Raw genomic sequence first — 17,603 nt, 5'->3', positions numbered from 1 at the left:
TTGGTTGGATCCTGCATAGGATTCTGCAAAGGGATCCCAATTCAGTTCAATTTGGGTTTGGATGAACCCGATTTGGACCAATTCGGATCTGAATAGGGCTGATTTGGATCGATTCAGAGTCAATGCTAGTCAATGGAGCCATTGACTTGCATTGGAAATCCTTCCTCCACCTTTCCCGGGGCCTGCGGTGGAGGAGGTGTAAGTTGTACACCTGAAACTTCTTGGGGAGCTCAGGCAGGGTCTTCCCTGAGTCCCTTGTGAGTTTCAAGAAGATTGGACCAAGGGGTCCAATCCTAGGGGCTCCCAAAGAGGGTACCCCTATCTGCTGAATTGAATATAATGGTGAGTTGGATTCTTTGGTTTTAACTTGATTCCCCATAGCCTTCTATGGGGAATGGTCTTTGGGAGCCCCTAGGATGTGACCCCCCTGGTGCAAGACCCTCCCTGAGCTCCCCTGCAAGTTTCAAGAAGATTGGACCAAGGGGTCCCATCCTAGGAGCTTCCAAATTATTTTTCCCACCATTAAAGTCTATGGGAATTGGTAACACCCTCTTTGGGAGCTGGACCCCCTAGTCCATTCTTCTTGAAACTTCCAGGGGAGCTCAGGGAGGGTCTTCCCTGAGTCCCCTGCAAGTTTCAGGAAGATTGCACCAGGGGGTCCTGCTCCCAAAGAGGGACCCACAATTTCATCTTTGGGAGCCCCTAGGATGGGACCCCTTGGTCCATTCTTCTTGAAACTTGCAGGGGAGCCACACAGAAAGAAGGTACCTTTTATCTTATTTTCCTTATTTTGTATAAAGTTTGCAAACATTGCTAGTAGCCTTGGGATAGGTTTTCCACCTCAAAATACTGCAAAGCCGAGTGGGACATTTCCTATCTCCTCCAGGCCTTTATAGGATGGGAACAAGCTCAGTGACCACATGGGCCTTCCGTGTCCACATGGGCCTCCACCAGGCTAGGCCCCATTGGTCCTAGAAAATATCTACATTCCCTTAGTGGGGCAGTGTGGCAACAGGTGACACACCCCCTTGGGCTCTGCTGTCTTCAGCCATCTTGCCACCCTCCTCTAAATGACAAAAGGAGAGAGACTCTGTTTTGTACTGAACTTTTCTTTTATTCCTGAAGAGGACACAAGTGTTACAGCTTTCACCTTCTTCCCTTAGACTACCCACCACACACGTATTCTGCTCCTCCCTTTTATTCCCCTTCCTGGCTCCACTACCCTGCTCTTATACCACATACCCTCTTCCCATTCCTATTTCCCCTCCCTTTGGGTGTGACCCATTTCCGTTGTTCCAAGCCCAGGTAAGTATTCTGCTTTCTCCCACAGGTCCTAGGCGTCTCCTGCTATCTCACTGGCCCCTCCCTGGGAGATGTTGGACAAGGAGTTATGCTCCTGCATCTCCTGCTCACTTCCCTTTCACTGGACTGGCTAAGACAGCCAGCTTGGTGTAGTGGTTAGGAGTGTGGACTTCTAATCTGGTATACCGGGTTCAATTCTGCACTCCCCCACACACAGCCAGCTGAGTGAACTTGGGCTCCTCACAGCTCTCTCAGCCTCACCCACCTCACAGGGTGTCTGTTGTGGGGAGAGGCGCACACAGGCAGGTGTGGAGCTCTGCACCTGCGTTTGTGTGCCAACTCATGCACCATCGCCTGCGCCTGCACCTCCCTTCCCGCCTGCGGTGAGGCGCTGGCTGCGTCGGCCTGGAATGGACGATTAGGACACCGCCACGCACAACCCTACTGGTGACTGCTTTATCCAGGAGATTCATAATATGGATGGGTAACACCCTGGCCCAGACTGCTCATTGCCAGGTAGGTCAGCAGGCTCCTGGTCTGTGGCAGGCAGGTCTCCCTGGAGTGCCTCCAGGATATCCTCTGCCTCCAGAGTGCCCCCTGGCACTAAATCCAAGAAAGTGAGCATAACAACAATTTTTATCTGTAAATTGCATTTTTATGGCCACTTCCCTTCAAAGAGATCAGGGTACCTAATAGAGTTCCTCTCCCCCTCCACATTATCTCCTAACAAGGTTGGAAAGGGAGACTGGCACAAGGCCATCCAGTCAACCTATAGCTGAGTTAACATAAGGACATCAATGTTTCTGGGTTTGATCCAACATTTTAGTCATTATACTCCACTCACTCTTGCACAAAGAGGGGAAAGAGGAAGGTAAATCAAAAGGCAACTTCTATGGATAAACCCAAAGACTTTACCTTATATATTACCGAACTCTAAATCATATAGGCTTCCAAAAACAACATATAGGGAGAAATTAAGGATTGAAGGGATGAAAGTGAAAAACACAATTATGTGTAATTCAAGAGAAATTAAAGAAGTATGTCCATTGTTAAAAATTATTATTGTCCTCAACTTTGTCGTAATTCAGGGAAATAATTGTGTTTTCGACAGATGCTGAGTACTATAAATATCCAGTGCAGCTTTCAATAATTTCTTGTAAAGAGCAGAGTGTTGGACGCGTTTAGAAAGAATAAGAGAGTCTGATTAACCATGAAGATCATAGCTGCCTTTGTGATACTTTCTCTAACAACTTGTTTCTTCTGTTCAGGTAAGACATTATCCTATGATATTTTCATCCCACCCTCCTATCTTTTTTTTCTATTGGTAAAGGTAAAGGTATCCCCTGTGCAAGCACCGAGTCATGTCTGACCCTTTGGCTGACACCCTCCAGCATTTTCATGGCAGACTCAATACAGGGTGGTTTGCCAGTGCCTTCCCCAGTCATTACCGTTTACCCCCCAGCAAGCTGGGTACTCATTTTACCGACCTCGGAAGGATGGAAGGCTGAGTCAACCTTGAGCTGGCTGCTGGGATTGAACTCCCAGCCTCATGGGCAGAGCTTTCAGACTGCATGTCTGCTGCCTTACCACTCTGCGCCACAAGAGGCTCATTGCTTTTTTTCTATAAATCACCCCAAAAAAATCAACTTTAAATTGAACAGGCCCACAGTATACATTGTGTGTTTGCCATGTTTGCCATATACCGGGCAGCTGATATACAACTGTCTCCTTCTTATACTGTGATTAGGAAAACTGGAGCAGGACAGAGAGATGATGCCTATACTGACATTTAGCTGCTAGTCCTAATTTTAAATATCTATACTCATGCTAGGCCTCCAAGACAGATTATGAGTTTGTTGTTGTACAGCCCTCTGTACTACCTAATGGTCTCTTTGCCTCAGCCAGTTGTGGTAATCTCAGTGAATAGACTGAGAGCCCCCATCCACATTATCTGATGGGGCTTTTCACTAGCTCTCCTGAGGCTACTGCTATTGGTTTCAGAGCAAGCCTTCATGATGTATCTCTAAAACTACATCTGTTTTTTCACATACATTATTGAATTGGTATACTGCTCTTGTAGGAACATGAACTGTTAGTAAAGGATCCTTCCATGGTTCTTTTGTCATAGACAGAGCACCATGTGCAATTTTCACCAAGCAAGAGGATGTATTATGTCTACCATCCCCTAAGACTAATTAACCCAGATTGTTTCCTAATGACTCAAGGAGTCTCCAATGGCATTGCTTTCTTCTTTATAAGATTTTCAGAATGTGGCTAAGTGATGGTATTACAGTAGGAAAGGGGAAATTGTGTCTTTCCTTGCTGGGAAACTCTCTTAGACCAAGCATTCCCTGGAAAGTACCCTGGTAACCAGCTGCCACCACTCAGGACCTCCAGAGAATGTCTAGCCTGACCTACTTGAGAAGGTAGTCTTCCAGCATAGTACTAGAACAATAACAAAATAATTTATAACGAGCTTGCTAGCACAATTGCAGTCTAGAATATGGGGAAGATATTAAGATAGATATCCCAGAGAAATAAATTGTCGCACGAACATCCACATCTGTGATGTTAAAGGCTACTTTTATTAATCAGAGCCATATACATTATAATCCTACCTCCATCAAGCACCTGGAAATGGCTCTGAAATTTGGCAACAAAAAGATGGTCTGATCCAAACCAGATTTATATTTGTACAAAGAGATTAAGTCTGCCCAGGCGGTCCAATGCAGAATGGAAGTTAATGGCTCCTTCTAATATAATCTACAGAGGGTACAAATTCCCAGTCACTCTAGGCCAGGGGTCGCCAACCCTCGAGCCACGGCCCAGTACCAGGCCGTGAAAGCCTCGTTATCGGTTGTGGGGGGGGAGGGAGGCACCTTGGCCGCCGAAGCTGCTTAAAAAACAATCAGTTGGGTTGTCGGGAGTTGTCCCCCCCCCCATGCTGAAGCCATTTATAAAACAGATGGGAGCGATTTCCTTCCGGCATTCACAAACAGGGAAAGTGGTGCTTTATAAGTGGGGGGGGGGGAGGGCTCACCCCAGCCTTCATGCTTTGCAGCAGCAGGAGCACAATCGCTGTAATTAAACCTTACTGAGGTTGATTCACAGCCAGGATTGTGGGGGGGGGGGGTCAGGAAGGAGAGAGAGGAGCCCATAATAATCGCGGGGCAGGTTTCAAAGTGGGAGTGAAGCGCTTTTAATCCCACTGGATGGCCAAGTGTCGCTTTCTCTGGCAGCTTTCTCTGGCAGCGGCAGAAGCCAAAAGAATTCAGGGGATTTTCGGTTTGTTTTTGTTTTTAACTGGGCTTAGAAGAGGAGGAGCTGCCAGTTCCCTGCTTTGCTTCCCACTTCACTTCAGCAGCGCCGACTACTTCATGCAACTTTGCAACCTGCAGCTGCTTCCCGCCATCGGTCCTTCAAGAGGGGAGGGGGGAGGGAGGATGTGCCTCAAAGCCCAGGCAAGCCAGCCGCCGCGCGCCAATCTCGTGAAGGCGAGTGAAGGCAGTGAAGCAGTGGCCGGGCGGTGGGGAGGCAGCAGAGGCAGAGGAGAGCCACAAGGCCATGTTTTGCGGGGGGGAGGTGGCGGAGGGAGACGCACCCGCCGGTGCACAGCTGCGCATGTGCGGCAGCTCTGCACAGGCACGTTTGCGTGGCAACTCCACGCATGCGTGGCGCCCGGGCCTCCCTCTCCCCTCCCCCCCAGCCTTTAAAAGTTTGGGGGCCACTGCTCTAGGCAACACTCTTGAGCCTTAGCAAATTTTGGGATTTCTGTCATAGGCGGTAATTCTTAATGCTTTCTTAAATTATTTTTCAGATGGTGAAAAGTTAAACTGGCAGGTCAGTCTACACATTGGTTAATAACATTTTTCAACATTGTTATTTAGGACCTGAACTGAGCTCCACTTGTAGTAAATTCGCCCATCGTGCACTCATTTCTTTACATTCTTAAGTAATGATTTTCCACCTCCCAAATTCCCTCCGCATCACCAGAGGCATATGCTTGATGTAAACAGATAATTTACGCTGTGAGAAATCAATCTATATATCTAATTCATTTTTCCAACCAGCCAATTTTCAAGGCAGTGCTGGATACCATTGCAGAAAGATATTACCTAGGTCGCTGCTTATAATCAAACTCTTTGACATTATTCTCTATGTCAGCTGCCAGGACTGGCTCCAAACCCTGTGACTGAGTTTTCAGTCAATCAGTCAATCAGTCAATGGTTTATTATGATCCAAGATACAGAAACAACCATAACAGAACTACAGTACAATCATTCAGACAACTATTCATTGCTTTGAGACATTTAGGATATCAACAGGCTAGGACAAAGATTAAGAGATATCACTCTCCTAAATGATAGAGCACAGATGCATTCATAGAATCACAGAATCATAAAGTTGGAAGGGATCTCCCGGGTAATCTAGTCAACCCCACTGCACAATACAGGAAATTCACAACTACATCCCCACCATAGTGACCCCAATTCCATGCCCAGATGATGACCCCCCCCCCAAAAAAAACCCCAGAATCCATGGCCACTGGGCTGGAGGAAATTCACCTTCTGACCTCAAATTGGAGATCAGCATTTCCCTGGGCATGCAAGAAAGGGACACACGAGCCAAACTCAGATACAATTCCTTCTGCCCACCCACTTACAATCTGCTTAAGTTCATAAAATCAACATTTCTGTCAGATGGCTATATAACCTCTCCTTTAAAACATCCAAAGAAGGATAACCCACCACCTCCTGAGGAAGCCTATTCCACTAAGGAACTGCTTTGTTAGAACTTCTTAAGCCAAAAATTCTTTTGAATTAATTTCATCCCATTCATTCTAGTCTGTCCCACTGGGGCAAGAGAGAACACTTCTGCTCCATCCTCCATATGGCACCCTTTTAAATACTTGAAGATGCCTATCAGATCCCCTCCCAGTCGTCTCCTCTCTAGGCTAAAGAGACCAAGCTCCCCCAACCTTTCTTCATATGTCTTGGTCTCCAAACCCATCATCATTTTCATTGCCCTCTTCTGAACTCGCTCCAGTTTGTCTACATCCTTATTCAACTCTGGTGCCCCAAACTGAACACAGTATTGTAAGTGAAGTCTAACTAGAGCAAAGTAAAGCAGTACCATCACCTAATGCTATCTAGACTCTATGCTTCTTTTGATACAAAATCCCATTTGCCTTTTTAGCCACTGAATCATACTGTTGACTCATGTTCAGTGTATGGCCTACAAAAACCCCTATATCTTTTTCACATGTACCACTACCAAGACAAGTCTCCCCCCCCCCATTCTATAATGATGCATTTGATTTTTCCTACCACTCCTATACTCCAACTAAGTACTTATGTACCTTAGAGTACCCTAAACATTGTAGAGCTTTTTTTTTAGCTCAGTTTAATGCCCTTCTATCTTCTCTATTAGAAGGGGGGTATGCATGTATTCCCTATGCATTATGGTTATGTCTATGGCACTTGATATATTATGCCAACATTGTTTAAATTCCCTGGTTGATCTGATCACTTTTACACTTTTTTTCACCATGTTGACAGTTCTGCTGAAATTACTTTCAATGTAGCCAAATTCTGTGCTGCGGCATGCGTAATAAAGCTGTCTCCTAGTAATCTTACTATTTTGTTTATAGATTAGGGGCAAAGCCTGTTGTATCCACCCCCAAATACCACCCAACACCCAAATTCTCCGGGTATTCCCCAACCCAGAACTGGCAACCCTAGTTCAGGCCAAAATAGATATTCAAGACTTGGGTATATTCAAAAGGTGTGTGTGTTTGGGGGGTTAATTCTATAGCTAGCCATTTATACATTTGAATTTCTCAGGAATCAATAGGCTGAAGTCTGTAGCTTAAAGAAACTTAAGAAGATGCTGCATCAACACTCTACTCGTACAGTTGTTGGTAGTCTTGGTGACTTTGGGGTGAAAATATGGTGAGAAAATGTAATGTCTAAATTAGGGGGAAATGCTCATATAAAAACTTCCAGTTCATTCTGCATTCTGTAAGATAAGGGTGATGAGACCTCTTTTGCTACATCTATAACCGACCATTGCATTCTTATCTAGATCAGGGCAGTTCTACAGCATTGGAGTTCGTTGGCTGGTGCCTCAGCATAGTGCAGCTCAAATTGAAATATTTATTAATAAGCAATCACCTAATTGTTAGGTGTTACTTGTATTTGGCATTTCTTTGTCAGGAGGTATGTCACGGATTTCCTGTGCCAAAGAAGGGTGGGTCTCTTACCTGCCAGGGGGAGAAGGATCCTGTCTGTGGTAGTGATGGCCAGACGTACAATAGCAAGTGTCATTTTTGTGCTGCCAACTGGTGAGTAGGATGCAGTTGCCTAAGGTACAAAAACCCTTTTAACAAGCTATCAAAATATATGTTTTTAAATTAAGACTGGATTGATTACATTTTGTTTGAATTTGCAAGGCCAACAGTGACTCAGATTAAAAACAACAAAAATAAAGGTACTTCAGGTTTTACAATGGATATCCCCATCAGTATAAATTGAAATTTCAGCCATGTTCCATAGTTGCTTGACATCTGACTTTATCCCATTTCTTTTTCAGGAAATATGGAGGCAGTCTAACGATACTGTATAAAGGCATATGTAAAGAAGATGTAAGTCTAGTAATTGCTATGGGGGACATTGCTATGGGGGACATCTTTAAACCGCTCCTGCTGAGCGGATTAAATAAAAGGCTAAGAACTGTCTGGGAGGAGTTAGGGTGGGCCCTGTCCGGGATAAAAACTCGGAGGGCCCAATCAGGAGCCGCGAAGCAGCTCCTGATTGGGCCTTCCGAGTGTCCATCCAGGGCCAAGCAGCCCTGGCAGCCCATGCGGTGGGTCCTCCGGCCTGGGGTGCTCCTTCTCCTGCTTCTCTCGGCCGCAGGAGTGGCCTCATCGCGTGGTAGATGCGGCGAGGCCGCTCCTGCGGCCGGGAGAAGCCACAGACATGATCCGTGGTGGAGGGGCCGCTCCGCCTTCTCCTGGCCACTGGAGCGGCCTGGCCGCGTCACTGACGCGGCCAGGCTGCTCCTGCGGCTGGGAGAAGGCCTGAAACAGCTCCGGGGTGAGGGAGAAGGCCCGACAATGCTCCGGGTGGGGTGGGGCCCTCTTGATGAACTTGATGAGGCAGAGGTGCTCAGAACACTGTCAGCTCATATTGGATAGATTTGCACCCCTATCAGCCCTGTAGCTTTGCAAGTACTGGGTAATTTTTTTGTATTAGATTTGTTACTGTGCCATGCAGGGCATGCTTTGGCAATGGGATTCTGAGTAACACTGTGCTGCCTGAACATTGGTTCAAATGGAATCCTGCTTTCAAGGAGGGTCTGAGTTGCATTCTAGCCATATAATTGTTGGTGGTCTTGGGGATTTTCGGATGACCAAATAGTGGAACAAACATTTTATTGTCAGATGCTAAATGAATACTCAGATGCTAAATGAATGCTCCACCATTTCTTTGGCAGGTTATATGCAGTGAATATCCTCGAACAAAGAAGGGCGAGCCAGTTTATTGCCCACAGATATACGAACCTATCTGTGCTAGTGATGGACACACATATGACAACCCATGTTTGTTCTGTATAGCCAGACGGTGAGTAAGTAGCAGTTAACTAAGGTATGGAAATGCTTTTAACAAGGTATTGGTAGAAACAAAGCACTTTTTAAAAATGAAATATTGATTGATTTTGTGATAATTTGCAAGGACAACAGTGGCTCATATTGGAGCAGTTTAATGAAAGTACTTCATTGATGTTTCTTTGAATGTTACAATGAATGTGCCTGTCTAAACTGAATTTTCAGCCATGTTCTTTGCTCACTTGAAGTCTAACCTACTACATTATTTTTCAGGAAGAGTGGAGGCACTTTAACAATACGGTATGCAGATAAATGCATAGAGGAGGTAAATCTATACTTTACAGTTAGTTATGAGCCACAGAGATGTTCTCTGAACTTGGAAATAATCAATAAACATGTACAAAAATAGCAAAAGGACTTTCAGAATAAAATATCTAGAAGGGGCACCCTGGGCTGCATGAAAAAAGAAATCATGCTAAGGTTAAAATAGCATCTTCCCTAGCCCTACCCAACCACCACTAACAAAATTCTTGGCGGGGGGGGGGGTGGATTGATATCTTCAGAGGATGCTGCTGTGCATTTTAGCTCTATTTCTGGCACTTTTTAGGATTTGTATTTTCCCCCATGGGTGATGTTAGTCTACAGACAGTGGTATGCCCTAACCTGCAAGGTTCTGCAGGGAGCAATCCTCTCCCCGATGTTGCTTAACATCTACATGCCCCCCTTGCCCAGCTAATCCAGAGTTGTGGGATTAGGTGTCATCAATATGCCAGTGATACCCAGCAGTATCTGGTAATGGTCAGCCATCCTTCTACACCCCCAAGTGCATTGACCAGTTGCCTGGGGGGCAGTGGCGAATTGGTTTATGTGGATTTGGCTGAAGTTCAATCCAGTTAAGATGGAGATCCCTTAGCTGGGTCGACATGCCCCAGGTGAGGCACTACAATTCCTGGCTTGGTGGATTTTTGGTGGGGGGCATCACCTGGGCATGAAATTGGGATCACTGTGGATGGCAAGGCAGTTGTGAATGTCCTGCATTGTGCAGGGGGTTGGACTAGATGACCATGGAGGGCCATTCCAACTCTATGATTCTATGTATGCTCTTCCAGGTGGGAGCAGGCCCCTGTGGGACTTAAAACAATTCTGCAAGGGCTGCAAGACAGAGCTGTTCCACTGTACCTAAGGTTGAGTCTATAAATACCACTGAGCTGACCTCCCTGCATAAACACAAGGGATAACATTAGCACACCCACTCAATAGTTAAGAGCAGGTACTCTACTACTCCCACCCTCCTCACTGGAGAGAAGGTTTGACTGTTTTTAAATGTAAACCTGATTATTTTAAAATGTTTTAATTATTGTTTTATTATATAGCATGTTGTAAGCTATCCTGGGAAGGGCAGCATAGAAATCTGAAAATAAATACATAAATACATGATGATGATTATCCACAGATTTGGATTGAGGTGCCCTCAGTATGCTGACACCGAGCTCTGTCTCTGCCTTTCACTGTGTGGTGAATGGTTTACATTCAATACATGCAAAACAGAGATGGTCGGGGGGGGGGGGGGGCTGGGAATTTTACCTCATATTACCTCATGTTGCCAGCCCTCTCAGTTTCCATCTCCCTCAGGATCAGTTCTGCAGTTTCAGGTATTTGGTTGAAAGAATTTTTTCCTCACCTTTGGCTAGTATTCTACCATCACGAGCAGGGCATGTTCCCGGCAGTATTTACTAAATTCAGGGTAACATATGAATATGTACTGATTGGATCGGAATCCTGTTTTCAAGAAGGGGCCACACTACATTTCAGTCCTAGAAGCGTTGGTGGTCTGGCGGACTTTTGGGTCACCAGATGATGGAATGAAAATGTAATTCACAATTAGAAAACAAAGGTTCATATAAAACATCCAGCCATTTCCATTTTGTAAGACTAGGAAAATGAGCCTTCTTTCATCATGTCCACATGCCACCTAATGCTTCCTTCCATTCCAGCCTTATCCAGTACAATGGGACTTACAGAAGATAGTTTAGTGGTTTGCAACTCAAGGCAATGCAGTGCAATATGCAATACTATTATCAAAGCCCATTTTAAAAATGGGCTTGGAAAGGGGCGGAAGGCAGAAGGGTGTGAGAGGGTGGCCTCACAAAGCGGGCTACAGGGAGTGGAAAGCCCCCCCTATCTCCGGCGACAGGGCTTTGCGGCCTGCAGGGAGGCTCCAAAAGCCCCCCCCCCCGGCTCCCTCCCAGCAGAAGCATACCTGCGGCTCCCCAATCCCTGTCGCTGCCACTCTCCTGATGGGCAGCAATGGAGGCCACAGCCACAAGGCTTCTAGCAGGCAAGGAGGGAGGGTGGGAGCTGGAGGGGGAGGGCCAATCAGGGTGGACCTGGACAGACAGGGCCCCAGACAGTCTCCTCCCAAATATAAGGGAGCAAAATAGTGTTAAGGATGATCAATGTGGATATGTTTTGTGCTTAATATAGGAATGAAAATGCTTAATGGATTTGGACATTTTCCTATCTTTTTTGGGCAGGCCTTATGCAGCAAATATCCCGCGCCAAAGAAGGGCCAGCCTGTTAGTTGCCCACGTTCATACGATCCTATCTGTGGTAGTGATGGTGTGACCTACTACACCCATTGTATTTTTTGTGGTGCCTGGAGGTGAGTAGATTTCAAGTAATGTATGAAAATGCTTTAAACGATGTGTCGGAGCTTTTGCTGGAAACAGGCAACAGAATTTATTTTAATGAATATATAAAAGAGGTTTGATTATATTTTGTGATGCTTTCTATGGACAGAGATGGCTCATCTAAAGGCAGCTTTAAACCAACAAAATCAATAAAGACATTTAATCAATGTTCATGTCGGCTTTAGGGCTGTGCACGGTGGTGTCCAAATCTGTAGCCGCGCACCCTCCCTCCCCCCCTGCAATGAGGCGCTGGCTGAGTCGGCCCAGAGCGGCCTATTCGGACGCCGCCATGCACAACCCTAGTTGGCATAATCAAGATCTGCAGTGTGCATGATTGAGCAGCATATGAAGAATATCCCGCAAGGGGGCACCAGAGGAGATGTGCATTTAGCAAAGTTAGGTTTGGAACTTCCTGGAATTTTTCAAATATTATTCTCCAGTATCCTGATTGGATCTTTAAAGACTTCCTGCTCCTTTGAGCACACTTCCTCCCTGTTTGCCTCCTGAACAGATGGAATTAACAGAACAGACAGACTTTGTTATTTCTACATATTGAATTCCTCTTGTTTATTTCGATTTTGCAGCAGTCGTTCTGCAATAGGATTTCTGCCCCCTCCCAGCACTCTACTCAGTTTGAGCCTGACAGAACTCACTGCATGCGAGTTCTGCATTTGCTCTCATTCTTCCATCATGCCCCTTTTAAACATTGGTTGCGCATGCGGTTAAAGTTACTGCACAATTACAGTACTAGAAACATAATTTATCATTAAATGGGTTCTTGCTGCTGCTGACTTGCCTTTCAGATTCCAACCATGCCACCATTGTTTGTTTCTGATGCCTGTTTGACTCTCCCACCCACTGCCTTCTGCCCTTTCTCCCACTTCCCCAAACTGAATTTTGTAAAAAGAATAATTGCATTACAATGTGATTCAGCAGCAACAGAATAGAAAACAGTCAAAAGGGGCTGTCTGGGTATGACATACTTCCCCACACGCACTTTTTACCACATCTCATCAGCTTTCAATGCCCCTGCCTTAGGATAGTGGGTCGCTTGCCTTTATGCTGCTGAGGGTTTTGTCATATCAGCCAGCCCCCATCCCCACCCCATGAAATTAGAAGGTGAAAACGTGGTTGCTAGCATGAGGTACCCTCCCCAAATCATGCACACACAGAATGCATGAATCTGTTTACTGTATTGCATTTTCTCTACTAATGGAGATTAGTACCACAGAGACGAAAAAGTTATGTTTTGTTCTCAATATTGTTAGTACATTGCAGTGTTGATTGTAAGAGGAAAATTTTACATAAGAATACATGAGATTTTGTTGACAATACGGCTTGAGGAGTGAAGATAAAAGGGTGCTTCTTTGCGGTCATTGGGCAACGCTGACTTAACCACCTCAATAATTAAAATGGTGCTATCTCAGCTGCTACACCCGTCCATGAAAGGAAGTTACCATTGCATTGCTGTTGGGTCACATTACAATGCAATTAATATAAACAATTTTAATAGGCAGATGGTTTGCAAATGGGGGAATGGCAGTAGGCCTATGTCACAGGTGTAGCCCGCATGGCATTTTACCATCTTTGCCAGGCAATGCTACTAGCACCCTACCTGCCCTCACACTGTCTGGCTACAGTGATCCATGCAACGGTCACCTCCAGATTAAATTTCTGTAACTCACTCTAAGCAGGCCACTCTACACAGGCCTTTGACCTGTTAATTACAGCTGGTACAGAATGCAGCTACCAGGGTTCTTACTGGTATATCTTGGAGGACCCATATTCAGCTTGTCCTGAAGCAACTGTATTGGTTGCCAGTTCTGGCCCGGATCAGATTCAAGGTTTTGGTATTAACCTTTAAGGCCATCTGTGGCTTGGGCCCTCCTATCTGAGGGAGCACTTGTCTGCTTATGCCCCCTGCACTCTGCAGGTGTGAATCTACTTGTGGTCCCTGACACTAGAGAAGCATGCCTGGCCTCAACCTGGGCAGGGCATTTTCGGTCCTGGCCCTGACCTGGTGCAATGAGCTCCCAAAAGAGCTGAGGGCCCTGACGGAGCTGTCTCAATTCCACAGGGCCTGTAAAACAGGGCAGAGTCTGCACTTACTTTCTTTATTCCATTGTCAATCCTGTTGAATTCAGATCGCTTTGAACTCGGGTCTTCCTCTCCCCCCCCCATTGAAACAGGAAAGTCTTCTGCACGTGGTTAGGGAGGCTCAGAAGGTGGGGGGGGAGCCAAGCCTCTTTCTTTCTTTTCTTGAAGAGGGAGGGAGAGGAGCCAGGCAGGGAGCCTCTTTCTTTTCTTGGAGGGGAGGGGGAGGATTGAAAAAGGCAGAAAAGGGAGGAAAAATCCAGGACCAACAGAAGTTGAGAGGAATTAGGGGCCTCTCCTTTAAGGCAAGTCTGTCACATGACCACCTGTGGCCAATCACGGGTCCTTTACCATGGAGGAGAGTCTAGGTTCAAAACAGCCTGCTTTCTCTAATCCGAATCTTGAAATATTGAGCATTAAAAGCACTCTAAGATATCGCACAATAAAGGTAGGGTCACTCTGGATCAATCCTTCTTGCTGCAGAAGGAAAATTTAAATCGCCCAAAATCCAAACGGAAATCGCATTCTGTGTAGAGGGCAGGGACTGAATCGATCTGGGGTTGGAATAAAAGCCCCGTGCAGTTTACACCCAGGTCTTTGGTTGAGACAACTAGGCTCTTCCTCTAGCCAACGCTATTCCACTCTGTGATCCAGTACCTGTGATGGTTGATTATAGTTTGGGGAAGGATTGGGGATTATGCCACCGTTTTATGGGTTTTAATGGTACTAGGGATTTATTATTGATTTTAATAGGGTTTTTAATTGTTTTCGTGTGAGTATTCGCAGAGTGGGGGTATATAAATCAAAACAAATAATCTATTAAATCTGTTTTTAATTCAAACACATTCCTTAGTCTCTTGAAATGTAACCTGATTTCATTGCTTTTTCAGAAAAAACAGAGCTTCTCTAACCATACTTCATGAAGGCCAATGTCGTGGGAAGGTAAATGTAGGCCTTACATATAGCTTGTATTAGATACACATGCAAGCCATAAATTCAAAAGGGTAACTGTGTTGGTCTGAAGTAGCACAATAAAATCAGAGTCCAGTAGCACCTTTAAGACCAACAAAGACCATAGTCTGAGGAAGAGTGCTTGCACTCAAAAGCTCACGCCCTGAATAAATCTTTGTTGGTCTTAAAGGTGCCACTGCACTCTGATTTTATTATGCAAGCCATAAGACTTTGCTTAAAGTGACAAATAGTGAACAAACATGTGGAAGACATATCAGATTAAATTATTTCCACATGAAGACCCTATGCTGTGTTACAATTTTGTGCAAAGGAAAATAGTATGCTCCCTCCCTTCTTACCTTGAACTAACAAGTTCCATCTATTTTAGTATTGTGAGATTGCTTCACACCCTTGCAATAGGATATTTTAAGGTTTGGTCAGGCCCAAATTTTGCAGAGCTTCCCACAATTTGTTGTAATCCACACAATCAAAATCTTTCTTGTAGTCAATAAAGCAGATATAGAGATCCATCCAAAATCCAAATTTTGGGGGTACCAATGCATTTGATCAAACTGATGCAATCACTGTACGCAAACCAAGAAGCCATTGTACATACACCATTTGGTGACACTGACTGGTTCAAATTAGAGAAAGGAGTGCACCAAGGTTGTTGTTTTTTTCCCCTTTCTGTTAAACTTATATGCAGAGATCATTATGAGAGAGACTGAACTCAAAGAATCAAACACTGGAATTAAGATTAGAGGAATATAACGTTGAAACTCTAAACAAAAATGTGGTTAAAAACAGTGCTAGATTAGCTTCATAGCTCCCAGGCAGCATTTTATGTTCAGTAAGCAACATTGTTAACAGGAACATTTATAACTAAGCAGTAAACTCTTCAAACCCCACATATCAACAAGATCCTTATTGCTCTTGCCTCATTCTTCTTACAGTCTATAACTTGGAACTTTTCTACTGACAACAATCCTTTCATTGGTGGGGCATGACTCTTCTACCTCTCTACTTCCACTCCAGCCCCAAATGCTGCTTTGGGGGTGGGGTATTAGGATCCAGGAAAAGCAGCTAAGCCATTATCAAATATGCTCCAAGAGATTTAAGTCTAACTTGCCTTGGGTTCATACAAAAAAGAGCATAGGATAGAAATGACTTTAATTTATTATAATATGAAGGTTATACATTCTTGAGTACAGATCATACACTGGCAGTAGCACTTAGCCCCAGCAAAAAAAGAAGAGATGGTTTTTATACCCCGCTTTTCACTGCCAGAAAGAGTCTCAAAGCGGCTTACAATCATATTCCCTTCTTCTCCCCACAACAGACACCCTGTGAGGTAGGTGGGGCTGAGAGAGCCCTGATATTACTGCTCGGTCAAAACAGCATTTTCATGGCTTTGATGAAACCAAGGACACACAACTGGCTGCATAAGGAGGAGAAGCAGGGAATCAAACCTGGCTTGCCAGACTTAAAGCCGCTACTCTTAACCAATACACCATGCTGGTGTAGTAAAGCTTTCTCTTCTTTTTTTGAAAAAAATGTTCTAATTTACTGATTGCCTTATTTCTAAAAGGTTTCATGCAATAACTCATTGGTATCATGAACCTAAGTCTTATTTTTCTCTTGGCATCTTCCCAGGGCAAATATTAGAAGTCTTAATACAGAAGCATTGTTCTTGAATAGAAGACGGGCCTTCTTGTGATGTTGTGATGCAAAAATATTGTCTTGATTCCCTGATAGAATAAAAGAAATTAAATAAAATCATTTCTCTTTGTTTTGTAATCAGCACAAATCCTTGTGTAGTATCTTGAGGGAATAATTTCATCAAGATGATTTTTAAAATCTTTTCTTCTTAGAAAGGTTCCCCTGTCCACAGTTTAACAGGTTTTATTAAAAGACTATTTCCCCACGAGGAATCTGCCCCTGGACAGCCTGTAAATGTTGGTGGCTTTTAGAGCCCCCTCAATATGATATTGCCTGCATCCCAAGGTTGTCCAGTAGCTGGATTGAGTTTTGGCCATTTTTAACCCACTGTTTCAGGAATTGCCATAACTGGATTTACATCCCTAAATCGCACATCCCATTGGTGAGCAACCACTGAGCAATCAGTGGCAAGGCCATATGGAGGGGGAAAGGTGCAATAGTCTTTGCAGCATTGTCCTGCCCTTGCTCCTGCCCTCCCCTCTCCATTTCTTGCTCCAAGTATTTTTTTTTAATGGCACGGTCTGTGTTGCAGTGTGACCGCAAACTTACATTGTCAAAAGTAAAATAAATTTTTCTTTAAAGTGTCCATGGTCTTTTTTGAGATCAGGCAGGCAAAACACAATCCCTTGAGGGAAAGGGGGGAGGGTGATTGGGCAGCCTTCTCTTGATCATACACAAACTGTCTTTTTGGGCTCCAGGGACCATGTCCAGCCTTCTCACAACTCAGGCAGGCAAAAACAGCTCAGTTTCTGTTTTCTGAAGGTGGGAAATGAGCTGGGAAATATGGAGCCTGGTGATCGGGCATACTTCTCCCAATACAGGGGCCTGAGTGCTCTGTTTTTAAGCCAGTTATTAACACAGTCATTTTGGCCTCTAGGGACCATGTTCAGCATCTCAGAAATCCTCCCAGACAGAAATAAAGTGCAAAAGAACACGGATCCCAAAAAAGGGAAGAATGCTGTACGTTCTGGTTCTTCACCATAGCAACATGGCAGTGATGATTTTTATTTAAAATGCATCTGTGTTGTGGCATTACTGCATAACAACAGGGAAATGCCTTTTTAACAATAAAATTAATTTCAGGGCTTGGGCGGGGGAGAAAGTTTCAGTCCACGAGAGAACTACTCTGCTGTGATTGGTGGCTTGCTGTTATTGACAAGCCAAGGAACGGAGGGAGAAGTTCATGTTGCTTTCCCTTGCAGCCTTGTATGGAGGTAAAAAGCCATGTTGGGGCAGAGAGA

The 17,603-nt window shown here is 44.8% G+C and overlaps 1 protein-coding gene across 1 annotated transcript; it reads left to right on the top strand.

Annotated features, from left to right (window-relative positions):
* The first annotated feature begins 2,463 nt into the window (after positions 1-2,463).
* On the top strand, positions 2,464-16,861 carry LOC143832547 (double-headed protease inhibitor, submandibular gland-like). Its single transcript, XM_077327113.1, has 9 exons — positions 2,464-2,570; positions 5,120-5,142; positions 7,518-7,645; positions 7,894-7,945; positions 8,797-8,924; positions 9,182-9,233; positions 11,443-11,570; positions 14,583-14,634; positions 16,297-16,861. The coding sequence occupies exons 1-9, from the start codon at positions 2,513-2,515 to the stop codon at positions 16,306-16,308; spliced, it is 633 nt and encodes a 210-aa protein (XP_077183228.1). The 5' UTR covers positions 2,464-2,512; the 3' UTR covers positions 16,309-16,861.
* Positions 16,862-17,603: the final 742 nt, after the last annotated feature.

The sequence above is a fragment of the Paroedura picta genome, chromosome 3, assembly GCF_049243985.1.
Source record: "Paroedura picta isolate Pp20150507F chromosome 3, Ppicta_v3.0, whole genome shotgun sequence".
NCBI classification, from domain to species: Eukaryota; Metazoa; Chordata; class Lepidosauria; order Squamata; family Gekkonidae; genus Paroedura; species Paroedura picta.
The sequence above is the reverse complement of the archived record's forward strand: the minus strand, read 5'-3'. Positions and strand labels throughout refer to the sequence as shown.